General features: G+C 46.5%; 1 protein-coding gene across 1 annotated transcript; it reads right to left on the bottom strand.

Moving 5' to 3' along the window:
- Nucleotides 1–4,525: 4,525 nt before the first annotated feature.
- Nucleotides 4,526–16,253, bottom strand: LOC135249875 (UDP-glucose 6-dehydrogenase-like). Its single transcript, XM_064325541.1, has 12 exons — nt 15,950–16,253; nt 11,800–11,968; nt 10,762–10,863; nt 10,147–10,347; nt 9,498–9,695; nt 8,885–9,032; nt 8,141–8,235; nt 7,782–7,912; nt 7,146–7,288; nt 6,179–6,270; nt 5,775–5,885; nt 4,526–5,426 (listed from the first exon to the last, which is right to left on the bottom strand). Exons 2-12 carry the CDS (start codon nt 11,959–11,961, stop codon nt 5,322–5,324), a joined length of 1,488 nt encoding a protein of 495 aa, XP_064181611.1. The 5' UTR covers nt 11,962–11,968; nt 15,950–16,253; the 3' UTR covers nt 4,526–5,321.
- Between the last annotated feature and the right edge of the window lie 291 nt (nt 16,254–16,544).

Raw genomic sequence — 16,544 nt, 5'->3', positions numbered from 1 at the left:
ATTTCTCCAGCATTCACAGAAAAAAGCCATTTATTCTCTTCTTTTTGATTTCAAAATCAGGCACTAATCTGTTAACCCCTAATCTATTATTGCTGCTCTTAGGGGCATCGGTATGTATTTGTTAATATCCATAATTTGTGAAATTAACGTAAGAGTATACAGTTTTTTCCGTTTAAAATCACATCTCTATGTTCAAAAATTCAAAATTCCCTGCCAGGACAACAAACAACCAGGGAGCCACCGCAAGAAATGCATCTGTTGGGCTTGGAGGCATATCACACCTATCATACTTCCCTTTTCTTTGATAGATCAATCAAAGCTTTTACTTTTCTCTTTTCCTTTCCCTCGCAGACATCTAAAAATCTTCAGCGTAGACGACATTACCCAAGCCTTCACATATTTACCCACTAAATTTAGCACTTTTTAAAATGTCTTTTATACAAACCACATTCCTAAAAACGTATCCACACAGTTCCTGTAGTTCCTTATCATATTGTCCTAAATATAGCTGCTGTCCCTGTGAGAGAGTTATTAGGTTATGACATATGCTTTCTCAACAAAAAAAAGATGACAACAACCCTTTCTCTATGTACCTGAGCACGCTTCGCGTCCTGCTTCGAGCATGAAGTTGGATCCATGGCTCGTTCCTCTTGCTCCTCTAAACCCACTGTGACATCCCGGTTTGCCACGTCTCATTTTCACTCTAATGCTCAGGTGGAAATTCAGGTTTGGAATTTCCACCTGAGCTAGCTTCAAACTAGTACTTGACTAGTTTGAAGCGGGTCCAGCTTGACTGAAACTCATCCAGCTAATTTTTTTTTAGACACCGCGGTGCTCTCTCTGTTACATTACCTTATATTACATTACAGGCATTTAGCAGACGCTCTTATCCAACTTAGCATTTACGTAGCATTTACATTGCATGCATTTATACAGCTAGATATATACTGAAGCAATGCAGGTTAAGTACTTTGCTTGAGGGTACAACGACACTGTTACAGAATGCTAGCCTGTGCTTCTTCATATTTTTCTCCAACATTATTCTTTTTTCCCCCTTTTTCTACACACACATGCATTTACACACATACTTGTATTCACACATCCTCAACACTTTTGTTTAAATAAACTTCTCTTTACTTGGCGACTCATTATCTCCTGTATTTTAAGTTGTGGTCGTTCAGGGAGTGGCCATACATTACATACAACATTATCTAAGTCAGCCCGGGGGAAAAAAATACCAGCTACCAGCCTAAGCTGGAATCAACTCGAACAAGTTCTTCCACACCGAACATGGTAGACCATTTCTTTATGGACCTCGCTTTGTGCACAGGGGCAGTATCACGCTGAAACAGGAAAGGGCCTTCCCCAAAACTGTTGCCACAAAGTTGGAAGTACGCAATTCTGTAGAATGTCATTGCATGCTGTAGCATTAACATTTCCCCTCACTGGACATTAGGGGCCTAGCCCAAACCATGAGAAAGGGGCCCAGACCATTATTCTTCCTCCACCAAACTTTACTGTTGGCACTATGCATTCGGAGGTAGCATTCTCCTGACATTCCCCAAACCCAGATTTGTCTGTCAGACTGCCATATAGTGAAGCAATCACTCCAGAGAACTTACCCTCCAGAAAGGATATGTTAATACCATGCATACATAAAAGGTTAATAAACAGAATACACCCATACCCATATAAATGTCAGTCTTGACTCAATGACAACACCCCACCTCATATTTGGAGAGCCAAACGATTCGTGTGACATGCTATCGGAGATGCAAATACTTTGCGTCTATGTGGGCATGTATGTGTGTGTCACTGTCGTAGGGGGCTGGGAGGCTGGAAGGAGCTAGTCAGTTTCGCCTCTGACTCCCCCCCCCCCATCTGCCGGCTCTCACTAAGAGCTCGCTGATCCTCTTAAGCAAAGCAGAAGGTGAACGTTATCCCTGGGAAAATGTGAAGACGTCTATGAGGGAGCCCGCCAGCCAGGGTGCTTATGACTCCAGAAAGGTAGGAAGGAAAGGAGAGAGATGAGATTTTTCAGCCCAATAACACCACAGCAACAACACAATATCACAAGGTCAGTTTGGAAACGCCTGACTGAAATTAACATATTATTATTATTATTATTATACTTGTATACTGCCTTTCCACAGCCCACGGCTGCTTGACAAAGTTAAAAAGAATGCAGTGAATTTAAGTGAGCGAAGCACACTGTAAGAGGCTGTCTGTAACCTTTTAGTATTTAATAAATGGAAATACTTTTTAAATATGCAAAAAGGGAGATGGGAAAAGAGAGCAGATTCACGCAAACAATTGGATGGAAACAAAACATGATGCTTAAATTGACCCCCCCAAAAAAAAACGCTCTCTTTTTGCCTTCCTGTGGCCCTACCACTCCTCATCTTCGTGGGGACTGCATAACTAAGCTCATGACTAATAGCTTGGAAGACCTTGTTGGGTTTGTACTTGACTCACAGGAGAATGCTTCATAAACGCTGGGTCATGTTGCCGTTGAAATAACCCACCACCCCAGGAACACGTCCTCCAGCTGCGCCATAAAACCAGTACTGATTTAAACTGGCTGGACTGGCTTGACCTGGTTGCTCTCTATAAACCCAAATGCTTTGTTGTGTCCTATGTAAACACATTTTGAGTTGTTGTATGTATGATATCATCAACTCAACCTAAGCTTTCTAGGGTCAACCACACCACACACGTGGTCCGCAATGTGAAAAACAAGAAGAGATTTGCATCTGTTTGTGCTCTTTAGTGAACCATGCTACAAAGTTTACACACCTACCCAGGAAAATAGTTTGAATTCTTGGCCTGTTTATTTAGTTAAATCACACTTTCAGACTCTTGAAGTCATCCCTAATGAGGGTTCTGTTTTTAGATCACCTTCAACTAAAAAGGAATTCAGTCCCGAAAACTCAATAAATGAAAGAAACAGACTTGGGGGACTACAATTATTAGTCTCATGATTGTGTCCAGGGGAAGAGATGGCTATGGACTAGTCAGTAATTGGCATCTTCTGTCACCCTAAAACCTCTTAATAGCCACAAGGTTTGTGGGTCTCTCGTTATTACTCTCAATAAATTAAACCAGGTGATCACACCGTTATCTCACCCCACCTGGACTGCGCAGGTGCCAATGTGAAAAAAAAACATCCAGGCCCTGCAGTTCTTCAGTAAAAAGGACACTGATAGTCATACGGTTTGAGACAGACCCTTTCACTACTACAGGGCACAGTCTACTCAAAGCCTTTAAAACCCTGACATATTCCATCTAAATAATAATAATAATAATAATAGTAATAATTTAAGACCATAAAATGTGTTTCAGGAATTATTCTGTGCCAGGCTTCTCTTCGAAGCGGAACCCGAAAAAAGCCGTTAAACTCAGCTGAACTCCACTCGGTGTGAGGAGATTAGGGCTGGGCGCTCGGTATCTGTGAGTGATGATGTCGCTCTCTCTCCCTTCGGCCCGGAGCGAGCAGAGCAGTCTGTCTGAGCGCGGGCTCCTTACGAACGCGCGGGAGAGAGCGGCTGTGACACGTCCTCACTCGCACCGCATCCCGAACGCATCAGGAGAGGGCAAATTGGGTGTCGGCGTTGAGCAAAAGCAGGAAATGTAACCATCTTCTCACATCTTGCAGGTCTCACACACACACACACACTTCAATTCTGCCTCATCACACACACACTTTTCATTTCTACCTTGTCGCACTGACACTCTCTCTCACACACACACTTGCTGTCTTCATTTCTTCCTCATCACACACACACACACACACACACATACAAACTTGCTGTCTTCATTTCTACCTTATCTGACACACACACACACACACACACACACCAGAACAAAACAGGGCGATCAGCTCTAGACCCCAGAATCGCCTCAGGTTGTCATGAGCGTCTCCGCCTCGCAGATGAGAAGGAGGCTTTTAAATTAGTGGCCGTCAACAAAACGCTGTCTGGAGTTTAATACGACACCTCCCTGAGAAAGTTTTCATTTAAAAAGCTGCAAATGAAACAGGGTTCAGCAGAGCCACCGAAAGAGCGAGTCACACAATCTTCTCCGCTCTGCCATTTCCAGCCTCCGCCTGCCTGCCTGCCTGCCTGTCTGTCTGACGCAGGAAACAAAATGTCTTCATTTATAACCTAAGATGAGGACAGAAAGAGCTTTTTTTTCCCCCCACCGTGTGTGAAAAGCCATTGACAGAGAAACAGCGTCTCCTGTAGTTACCCTGGCGTTCCACACACCCCTGCGCATGCTGGTGTTCAGCCCAACCAATCGCGGGATTAGTTAAGTTTGAGTGAGCCGTTAACTGAGCCGAGGTGGACTCCACTAATCTGTCTTCCTGAAGTGTACATTTCACCAGTAACTGCACAGCACTGTGGGACACATCTGTACAGCTGATAACTGCACATCTTTAACGGAATGTCTAACGCACATGCACGCACAACTCCCAATATATGTTCATGGTACAGTGCATCACCTCAAAAAATAAAAAGATTCTAACTGAAAAGGACTGAAGTTGCTTTATAGTACATAGTAGTAAATAAAAAATATATATACACACATACATATATGTATACATATATATACACATACATATACATATATATTCATATGTTTGCTTTAAGTACTATACAGGTTCTTTCACAGTTTCAGAAAAAACACACATATATGATAACATTACAAATACTACGCTTTGATCTCCAGGCTGTGGAATACAGCACATTATAGTAAATATTCACCATATCTAACGTAAGGATAAAGTGAACATGTACATTCAGAAAACAGAGAATTAGAAAATCCACACCACTTCAGAAAATCCCAATGTGGATATAGAGGACGTTCCACAAAAACTGAAAACAGAACGAAATATACAAAGATGAGAATGATACTGTCCATGAAGAATTCACCAAATAACCAGAGGTATAAATATAGCTGTATACCAAAACGAGCAGGAATTAATAAATGAGAGGGGAAAAAAACAAAGAATAATAAAAACCAAACAGGGGGAAAAGTAAATGCATGTAGTGTTTTTATAACATTTCTCCACTCCTCCGCTACTGACAGTAAGCTGTCATCTGCATAATAAAACAGACCAGACAGAGACAGAGAGCCAATCAGAAAGTGTCCACACAGCCAATCGGAGCCAATCTGAAGATGGACTGCTTGAAATGGCAAAAGTTACACATCCATTTTTAAATAACACCGAGTATAAAATGACTGTTTGTTCCCCAGTAAAAACAGTAGAATGGAAGCCAGTGTCCGTCACAGTAAAGACGATCCTTCCTGAAGAAAAGGCCTCACACTTTGGCCTTCTTGGACGGGGGGAGGTGGTCGGGTTTGGAGACGTCGTTGTTTGCTGCAAAGGCACTTCTCTGGCTCACTCTCTTGCCGATGGTCTCTACCTGCAGCAAAATATTCCCCAGCGCAGAATCACACACCGTTTGCTACTGAGTACATTTACCAAAGAGAGACATGGGACATTAAGACTCAGTTTATGACAAACTGTTAAAATGCACCGACAGAACAACCATTTGTGACAAAAAAAAAACTCCACAGGCCATGTTTCTGAATGGACAATGATCCGTTTCAGTTAAAGTTCAGACTTCACCTGAGCTGCACTTTCAAAGTCTGAAATGACACGCCAGCGCAGTGCAAACTGTAATGGCAACAGGTGGGGTGTCGTAGACTGGTCACATGACGCACCCGCCTGATAGACTTGGTCACATGACGCGGTCACGTGACCCACTCACCTGGAAGCCGATGTGCTGCAGCTGGTCGTGCAGGTCGTCCAGAATCCTTCTGCCATCGAAGATGAAGGCCGGCTTCAACATGGCCTTGTAGATGCGTTCGTAGTCCAGTTCCTGTAACACACACACGCACACACACACACACACCCCATCACTGGACTGGTCTTCTCCTCAGATTATAGTTGAGGAGTAGACTGGCTGTGGTGTCTTTTCTGATTTTTTGCAGGAGTGTACGGTATTTCACACGATATCTAAGGACATTACAAAGCAGTATCAGTCCAAACCACATAAGACACGGCCAAATGGTATTCAGCCTGACAACACTGTACAGTCTCCCTTGGGAAATGTAGCACGGTCAGAAACCATTTGACCTTTGAACTCTCGCTCCTGTGGCCTTTGACCCCCACCTTAAACATGTCCCACTCGGTACAGATGACGATGGCGTGGGCGTCCTGGCAGGCGTCGTAGGGGTCCGTGGACACGGTGACGAGACGCGACACTGCGGGGGGGGGGGGGGGGGGAAGGGAGTCATCGCCATTTCCATTAAAATGTTGACTATCAACACATTAAAGGGTAAATATCAACACAATTTAGCTGATCCCGGAAAGATTTGCTTGCATGTAATCTGAACAATCTTCAGGGCCCTGAACACACAAACACCCCCCCCCCCCCCCCTCGGGCAAAGTCTTCCCACCAGCAGGGCTTGGTGACGCTCACACTAACAGGGAACATATGCGGAGCCAAAGAGCCTGAGGCTACCTGAGGTGAAATGGAGGGAAAACTGCAAGCAGCTGTGCTGCAGACACACTCCTGCAGTCCGAACTCTTTCCAGCGTGAGAACGAACAACAGACTGCAGTTATTCTTCCTGTGGGGGGGGGGGGGGGAGGGTTGGTGGGGGGCATGTAATCTTAATAAAGGGTTTTGCTCATTAGACCCAGAAACAACGCTGCAGCTGCATCATTAAGAGGAGGTGGATGTGCCGGCTCAGAGTTAGCCTTCGGGTCCTTCCATTCTTTGGGTTACCACGCGTATGCCTGTTTGTAATTTGCGTTCCTCCTTGCAATTTCTAATGCATCTCTACTTCAGCTGAGATAAGGCTGTCTGCTGGGGTTTTCAATCTTTTCTGATCCAGGGACCCCCACCCAAGCTCAAAGGCATCCAGGGGACCCCCCCATTATAAGTTAAATAAGATTACATTTCTTTAAAAAAGCTTTTATATTTTGAAATATTTTCCCACATCTACATATGGTCATTGCATATTTAGTCCAGCCAGGGACCCCCCTTACAGCACCTTCAGTGACCCTTAGAGATGTCCACAGACCCCACCCCCCCACGCTTCGCTGCGAGGTTTCCCAGCCGAAAAGTGCCGTCACCTCTGGAGGGGTCGTCTCCGTGGGTCAGCGTGGGCTGGGACAGGTCCTGCACGATCTGCTCCCTCCTCACTTTGGGGTCGTAGATGTGGAGCCGAGCGCCCTCGTCCATCAGGTACCCGCTGATGTAGATGCTGGACGACTCCCTGCAGGGGGAACACGGATCGCTCTAGTTTGGGCTCTCAGCCCGGGACAGACCCCAACCAGGGGGGACAGAGTGTGGGGGCGAGGGGGGGGTTTGGCCTCTCCGCCCAGAGCAGACCCCAGGCAGGGGGACAGAGTGTGGGGGCGAGGGGGGAGGTGTTTTTGGTGCTTTGGTGACACACGCCTTCTCTAGCTAACGTTACACTCGCTCTGTCGCCTCAGTCACTGACAGCAGGTGCCGTTAGCGAGCTAGCTAAGGTCAAACTCGGTCAAAAAGCCAAAAGCCAAATGGCATAAACAATACTGTACATATGAAAAAAATAATTCAAACACTTAAATAAAACAATTAAACAGTTCAATTTCTTTGCCCTCGAGATAAAGACACTCTATAATACTGTCACCGCTTTTTGACACCGGTACCATTTTAAAAGTATCGTTTCAGCACCAGTACCGGCAGAACGTGAATGACAACCCGTCCCTGTCGGGGGGGCCCACCTGGTGTCCCCCGTGTTCTTCTTGAAGGCGAACCCCAGCAGGGCGATCTTCTTGTCCGTCACCGTGTTGAAGAGGCAGCCGATGATCCGGGAGGAGAACCGCCGTCGCTGGTAGTCGTTGATTTCGATCACCTGGACAGACGGGGGGGGCGGAGGGTTGGCGGGGGGACGTAAACAGGTTCGTTTTTGGCGCAGGGAAAATTTCGGGAGACAGAAATGGCACCATCACGTGCATAGACCTCGCGTACATAACGAGGCTCCATCAGCAGATTGACTGCGTGTTAAAATCCAGCTCGGCCACGCCCACTCTTTTCGTCTGTAAAACAGGCGTGTGACGGGCAGGTTAGAGGCTCCGCCCACCTGCTGCCAGTATCTCGCCACCTCCGGCAAGTTCAGGGCCTCGCACAGGTACACCAGGTTCAGCACGTCCTTCTGGAAACAGCTGCCCCCGAACCCTGCGGCCAACGGAAGCTCAGGTCAGAGGGACAGAACGACAGACGCTGCTCAGAGTGGAGAACACACACACACACTCCCGGTGGTCATGTGGTTACCTGCACTTCTTACGACAGGGTCGTGAAAAAACGTATGAATTCAGGGAAGCCTCTCTGCTGTCATTCAGTGGGTCATATGGAGAGAAACTGAAGGCTCATTGTTCACAGCGGACTGTGGCCTCGTCTCAGGAATTCTCATTTTAACAACACGCAGACAGAGCTTTTCTTTCCCCTTTTGAATAAAAGTAAAACGTTTCTCATAACAACAAAGGCCAAAGTCTTAAAAGCACCCAGGGGGGGTTTACCACAGTGTGTGAACCCACAGCACTGGCGTTGGGCATAAAAACACATCAATAACTGCTGAGCTTAACAAGACAAAAACACAGGCTCAAATGAAGCGTGTCATTGGGGCGGTGAATACAACTTATCAAAGAGAGTTCAGCTCCGAACCCATTGTACAGCTAGCATGAATCTTTTAGGGTCTTTTTCTTGCCAGCAGGACTGTTTGGTGTTATTTTTTTGTTTTTGGATTTTAAATGACGGCTTCTGCTGCCCACATCCTTGCAGCTCCCCACCCGTTTGACCTCTGACCTCGTCCCACCCCCGTGCTTACCCACGCTGGCTTTGAGGAACCGGCTGCCGATTCGCTGGTCGGTGCCAATGGCGTGGGCCACCTCCTCCACGTCCGCCCCCGTGACCTCACAGAGGGCGCTGATGGAGTTAATGCTGCTTATGCGCTGGGCCAGGAAGGCATTGGCTGCCTGCAGGAGGGGAGGGGCATAAGAAGGCAAAGGGAGGGGCATAAGAAGAGAAGGCGGGGCATAAGTTAGACTGCAAATGGTGCTGTGGTATAAAGATGGAGGACCATGAGGAAGAGAGTGGGAGGGGCATGCAGAAAAGAGGGGGTGGGGCATAAACAAAAGGTGGGAGGGGCAAGTAATACGGACAAGTCGAAGAGGAGGAGAAGTTAAAGAGCACATGACAAGGAATGAGGGAATAAACCACCCAAGACATAAAATTGAGCAAAGGCAGGGGGACCATGGGATACTGGAGGACTGAGACAGGCCGTGAGGAGAAACGGAAAGAGGGAGCTGAGAAGAACAGTACTCGTGTCATTATCACTATTATTATGAATTAATCTGTGTTAATAAACCCCCCCACGCACGCTCAGTGGGAACAGCAGCACCGAGACAGCGGGTGTGAGGGGGGAGAGCGGGAGCGCTCACCAGTTTGGAGAGCTCGGAGGACCAGGTGTTGGTGGTGATGATCTTGCCCGCGGGGACCCAGCGCTCGTAGACGGCCCGCAGCGCCTCGATGGCCCGCTGCCCCTCGGGCGTCTCGTCCCCGCCGATCAGCACCCTGTCCGGGTTCTTCAGGTCCGCGATGGCCGTGCCCTCCGCCAGGAACTCCGGGTTCGAGAGCACCTGAAGCGGACGGAAGAGCGAGCCAATCAGAGGAGCGAGAGCGCAAAGAGCGCGGGGACAAGCGGACTCCGAGGCGGTTCATTAGCAACGAGGCCAGTACGGAACACAGGACGTTGTCATGGCGACGGTAACGTTATCCAGTCCGCTGCTCTTGGTTCTCGGCCCCCTCCCTCACCTGGAAGCTGAGGCTGCTCTTGGTCCCCTCCCTCACCTGGAAGCTGAGGCTGCTCTTGGTCCCCTCCCTCACCTGGAAGCTGAGGCTGCTCTTGGTCCCCTCCCTCACCTGGAAGCTGAGGCTGCTCTTGGTTCTCGGCCCCCCCCCTCACCTGGAAGCTGAGGCTGCTCTTGGCCCCCTCTCTCACCTGGAAGCTGAGGGTGCTTGGTCTCTTGGGAGGCTCTCTCTGGCCCCCCTCACCTGGAAGCTGAGGCTGCTCTTGGCCCCCTCCCTCACCTGGAAGCTGAGGCTGCTCTTGGTGTTGGCGTTGAAGATGCGGCGGATGCTCTCGGCGGCGCGCACCGGCACCGTGCTCTTCTCCACCACGATCTTGCAGCCGCCGGAGACGTCCGCGATGCGTCGCGCGCACGCCTCGATGTACTTCAGGTCCGCCGCCCGGCCCTTCCCGATCCCAAACGTCTTGGTGGGCGTGTTCACCTGGCAGGGGGGGGGCAATCAAAAGCACAGCTGTAAAGCGCTCCCAGTCCAATACGGAGAAATTACCGGGTTTAAGGTTACACCACCATTTTAAGACCTCCCTTCCCAAAGCTACAACTGGACAACATTAGAACTGGTCTAGAACCTTCGTGTCAGATATTCATTTTACAGTACAGAGTAAATTACATATAACATAATTGCATGCAGCCTATATCAGTCAGTTAGTTTTAAACATCTGAATGTGCAACCTGCTTTGACGAAGCTGTTGAAGCGAAAAAATTTTTTATTCCATTTAGAAACTATGAATATTTTAGTTACTAGTCAGAGGCTAGGTTAGCTCGATGTGGTGAAGCTATGGACAGATGGTAGAGGAGGGGCATGTGTGGATGTGGGGGGGGGGGGGGGTGCATTTACCGAGATGAAGACCAGGTCTGCATCCATGACGGCCGTGTCGATGTCCGTGGAGAAGAACAGGTTGACCCCGCGACACGACTCCACCACCTCCTGCAGACCCGGCTGGTTTACAAAGTAGAGAGGATGAGACAGTTTGGATTAGTTTGGGATAGAGAGGATGAGACAGTTTGGATTAGTTTGGGTTTGACAGCGTGAGACAGTTTGGATTAGATTGGGTTAGAGAGCATGAATCAGTCTGGATTAGTTCGGGATAGAGAGGATGAGACAGTTTGGATTAGTTTGGGTTTGACAGCATGAATCAGTCTGGATTAGTTTGGGTGGGTGGTGGGGTAAGGCCGAGGTATGCTCTTTCTCCCCTTTAATTTGTTCATTTGAGTATTAAAGGGTGTGAATGCTAAGCCTGAAGATTAGGCTTAAATTTCAGAAAACAATAAAGACAATTCATTCCCCTTCTAAATTAACTGCAGCTCTTGTTCTCACTAAAGAATGAAATTAAATATCGGCTTTAGAAATGGGCGTGAAAAAAAATACAGGGGACACGATTTCGGTGTTCTCACTGGTAGCTATGGCCCCGCACGTACGCTTGGGTGTGTGTGTGTGTGTGTGTGTGTGACAAAATTAGAATCTGAGAAGGAGGTGTCACATCTGAAGTTTCCAGTGTTGAACTCTGAATAGTCTCTCAGATATAAAACCCTTGGGTGTACCTAAATTTCCCCTAAATTTTTGAAGCCTGATACGTTCTTTCTGTGGCTGATGGAACATCAAGGACCACGATGGAAAGTCCAGGACTTTTTCATGTTATCCTTGACAATTTCTTCACATGCAAGTCTTTTGATCCATGTGTTTTAATTTTGTCAAATTAAACTAAACTAAACTAAACTAAGTCCCTGACATCACTAAAAACCGTATGTGGAGAGCGTGGGATCTTATTAGCTTCATTTAACTGCCAAAACATGGCACTGGCAAAAAAAAAACCCTTCACCACCTCTCCTCCCCTCCCCCCTCGAACCCGTGGCAGCCGAACCGTGGGACTCGAACCTCAAAGATGGGCAGGCTGTCCGAGTTCCAGGCCCGGATGCGGTCCTCGTTCACGTCCACCACGGTCACCGTCACGTCGGGGCACATCTGGGCGATGACGCTGCAGGTGGGGCCGCCCACGTACCCCGCCCCAATGCAGCATATCCTCTTCACCTGCACCATCTTCCGTCTGCAGGCAGGAGTGTGCGTGTGTGTGTGTGTGTGTGCGTACAGGAACAGGTATTTATGTGTGTGTCGTGGATGAATAGGTATGTGTGTGTGTGTGTGTGTGTGTACAGGAACAGGTATTTATGTGTGTGTCGTGGATGAATAGGTATGTGTGTGTGTGTACAGGAACAGGTATTTATGTGTGTGTCGTGGATGAATAGGTATGTGTGTGTGTGTGTGTGTGTGTGTGTTGTGGATGAACAGATGTGTGCGAGCGTGTGTGTGTGTGGGTTGTGGATATGCAGGTGCGTGTATGAAATGCGTGTATACATGTTTGTGTACAGGAACAGGTATTTATGTGTGTGTTGAGGATGAATAGGTGTGTGTGTGTGTGTGTGCGTGGTGGGTGAACAGGTGTGTGTGTGCGTGTGTGGGGGGGGGGGGTTTGAAGGCAGGTGATGAAAGATGATGCAGGTGAGAGAGAGAGAGAGAGAGAGGAATGAACCAAAGAGGAAAAGATCAGTCGTGGAACACAAAGAGCCCACAGTGTAACTGTGCTCCACTTTCAACATGTCTGCCAACAGAAAACAGCAGAGAGACAGCAACAGGCCGATTCCAACGGTCAAATTTCCATTTTTCATTAAGGTATTCAGCATACACTTATAGCCAAAGTGACAAACACAATGTGTATGTTTCATCATCATATACATAAACATAAAAATGCTAAAACTGAATCTTTCCATTTGACTTGACTGTCTTATTCCAGACTGAGGTCAGTGATTTGTTGTTTCATGCGCAAGCTTCTCTCCAATTAAACTTCTCTTTCAGTATACCATGTCTGTAATCCACATCGAAACTGTGCCCTGCAATATTCTTTTACCGTAACACCATAATGGGGTTAGTTTACTGGGGTTTCCAGGCCTGTTACAGATCATATAATGTGTCGTAAACTACACACGTCTTTATGGCAGACATGTTTGTTTGAATAAAGATGAAGCGTACGGTGAACACACTTTGAGCACAGATGATAGGAGCAGAAGCTGGGGAAATTACACCATCTGTCCCTGACTTTTTAAACCCTAACAGAGCTCCTCTGTGGAGCTGTCTGGGCTGCAATGCGAAATCCCCATAGGCTCGTTTTTTATGACTCATCTGAAGGGATTTCTCCCTGTGGTGGTGTGTTTTAAAATGGCAGAATGCAAAACCTTATGTTCCACAAAAACAAAAAAAAAATGTTCCGGAGTGTCCATCCCTTTTCCTGGATCTCTGTGTGGCTTTAATATGAGCCCGGGAACACCCACGCGTCCAGGCTGAATCCTCTGATGATGCAATACCACCCTTTAGTCTTCCAAAGATACCCCCCCCCCCCAATAAAACCCCCCCATCAGCAATAATCAGTCTCTTTTTTTTCTCCACGTTCTGCCTCTCTGTCGCCACCAACTGTCAGTCTGTCCCCTCAGATAAATCATCTCAGTGTCAAACCCAGAGATATTCAGCAATATTGTGGACCAGAAGCAGATTACACAACAGCATCGCGTGGTCCGTGGTAAAAATGGAACATGGTAACGTAACTGAAATTTTAAACTGCCATCGGCACTGGGGCCAATGACTCGAGGAACCGTCCGTTGAAGAAACAGAAGAGCTCCACAGCGGCAAGATGGCACGTAGGCCAACTAGTGACATCAGCGGCATCGACAGGGAAATTCTCAGTTCTCATCACGCCATTCTAGTCTTTCTTGTCCATTGTTAAAGGAATAATTCATTTATGAACCTGTGAAATCACATCAAATCTGTAACCATCTACAATATTCTTTGTCTTACACAAACACTGCCTGAACAAATATATACACTAGCCTAAAAGTAAAATAAAATAAAAAAACAAAAACAAAAAGTGAACTAACCTTAAACCTCTTACTAGATACTTCACCCCCCACCCCCAAACCCCCCATGGCCACCCCTCCCCCCAGACCTGGTGCCACGCAGCCAGTCAGTCTCCCGGGGCCGGTGAAGGGGGTGGTGGGTAGGTTTGCTAATGAAGGCTATTATTCCTTGACAGCCAAACGCAGTAGAGCACAGCCCCCCCCTACCCCACACCTAAAGACCCACGGACGCCCCCTCCACATGCAGCCAGAAGCTACATAAGAGACCCGTTATTCTACACTCTCACATTAATATGAAAACTTTTTCCTGGAAGGAGCACTGTACCCAAGAGAGGACTGTGATCTAAGCTTACATTGTGGAGCTGCCAAAGTCTACTAACTAAATACGTGTCTCTTCAGCCATCTGCGGGGTGGGGGGGGAGTAGGCTTATTTGTCAAAAACTTCAGCATCATGCTTAATTAGGGGTGGGGGTGTAATAAACACCCGTCCTTATCAACAATAATCGCAGTGTCGTAACCGTGACAACCGGGATAGGGGAAACAGGGTGTGACGCAACGTACAATTTGGTCTGCCCTGTGGATTTCACGCCTCACGCCGATTAACAGGATTTCACTTCGAAAAGTAACTTTGACGACCACTGCCACCTTTTGCCTTTCAGGTGTTCTCGCGCACGGCAGATGGAAGAGCCGTTATTTTTCAGCAAACTTGCCTGTGCACGTTTTTCCAGACGTTGCCTACAGCTTGCCATGTGAATCCTTTCCATCAGACTCCAAATATAACAGAGAATAACTCAACTCAACAACTGTTTTAGCTGTGCTTTTACATGAAACGGCTGCTGTATAAATAGTACACTATTCTGTTTTAAATTAACTTTATACGACTCAAACGGGGACCAAAGGTACCCTATCTGAGCTAAATTTAGCCTACTCAATCACAGCTTATTTAAGAGAACCTTTTCTTCTGTGTCATATTAATTAGAATCAGGTGACTATAATAGGCTACGCTTATTTAAAATAATAAACATTAAACTCTTCTCAGTAATGCATCAACATGCGTTTCCCTGCATAGTAACACTTCCTCTTTGATATGACACTTACCGTGGCACTACGACATCCTAACTCGCCAAATCTGCAAAAGGAAGTTAAAACTAAAAACGTGGTATTGCATTTTTTGGCAGCTATTAGAGGAAGTGGCTTAGTAAAGTCACAGGCTGACCTGACCGGTTAGAAGCTCTTAGAATAGTTTTGTTCTTCTTTTTTGCAGTAGGGGAGTTATGAATATACAGACAACTGCGGCAACTAACAAAAATACGAATAACTGATCTATTGACATGGACAATTGCTCTCACTTTTCAGTGATGTAACGTATATAGACTAGTAACTGCAAGCAGCGATTCGGCTCGCTTTTCATAGTCGTATCGAAATGTTGAATATTCAAACCCAATACACGTTGATCAATATTCAATTACAAGCCAACAAGACACCCAAATAACAAACATCAGACCGTTTGTGGAAATTAGCGTAGTAACCATCATTAATGAACAAAACCCCGATAAGATAACACGCCCGCTATTTACGAGTTTAGCCAAGGATGTTTTAAGTTTTGTTCCTCTTGACCCATTGGTTCATAAACAAACGCCATGAAAACAAAATATTGTTGCTAAATTAGATTAACGTATCTACTGTAACTTTATTAGCTAATACAAGACATCACATCACATTGTTGGCTGGCTGCACTTACAGATAGGTGACCACTAGACTACTAACTAGACTACCAAGTTAGTGAACGTTGGCCAATTTTCTGACCACGATGTCAGGTAGTCTAGGCTATTTTACTCGGTGAAAACTTTAAGATGAACCAAACTTTTGGTTTGCTCAGTCGAAGAGGAAAAGTATAAAACAGACACCGTTATCCTCTTCAAAAAAATTCCTTTTGGCTCAGCAGCAAACCCAAAAAAATAAATTAATAAAATCCGTTAGACTAGGTGGCTAGTAATCTAAAGATATTGTTCCATTTTCAGAAGTGGCTAAACTCGCAAAAGAACAAAGATGAGCTGATAGCGCACGATCTGGACTATCAACTAGAAAATTAACGGGGTAGTTAAAAATGAAGCCAGCCTTACCAACTGTTTCTGTCTGCCGATGCCAAGTAAAACCGTCCTTCTTTAGATCCACGTAGCTTGCGGATGCAATAAGTATTTAGTCTACCTAAACAAACTGTGGCTAAATCAGACTACGTTAGCCCTTTAAATTTACGCTTGTGTAGTAACTCCACATACAGGTTTAACGTGACTCCGATATTGGTGTAACGTTAACTAAGGACAGCCGACTGCATAAAAAATTGGAAGCTCTGCAGTTGACGAGTCGTCTTTTCTTTAGCCGGGCAGTGAGCACCGGCAGAGGGAGGGGACACATTCCTTCGACATCATGTTTCCACCCCCATCCCAAACCGAGAGCGGTAGCTAGAGAGGAGCCCCAATTTTTTTTTTTTGGTGAGCACATTTGTGGTGAGTTATGACGCATTATTACAATTTAGGTGAAGTAAGATTGTCCAAGGGTACTAATTTGGCATGGTGCTTGCTTCTTCGCCGGCTAATTAAATTTTATTTCCTGTCTGGAAATGAAATATCGGTAGGCTAATCGTGGTCGTTTTTAGCACGAGCCTAGTCTGGATTCAAATCTGTTTCACTGAGGGAAAGTGAGTTCCCGAAGCTTTAC

Source organism: Anguilla rostrata, chromosome 3 (assembly GCF_018555375.3).
Source record: "Anguilla rostrata isolate EN2019 chromosome 3, ASM1855537v3, whole genome shotgun sequence".
In the NCBI taxonomy this organism is placed as follows: domain Eukaryota; kingdom Metazoa; phylum Chordata; class Actinopteri; order Anguilliformes; family Anguillidae; genus Anguilla; species Anguilla rostrata.
Note: the sequence above shows the minus strand (reverse complement) of the source record. Positions and strands in the feature narration are given on the sequence as shown.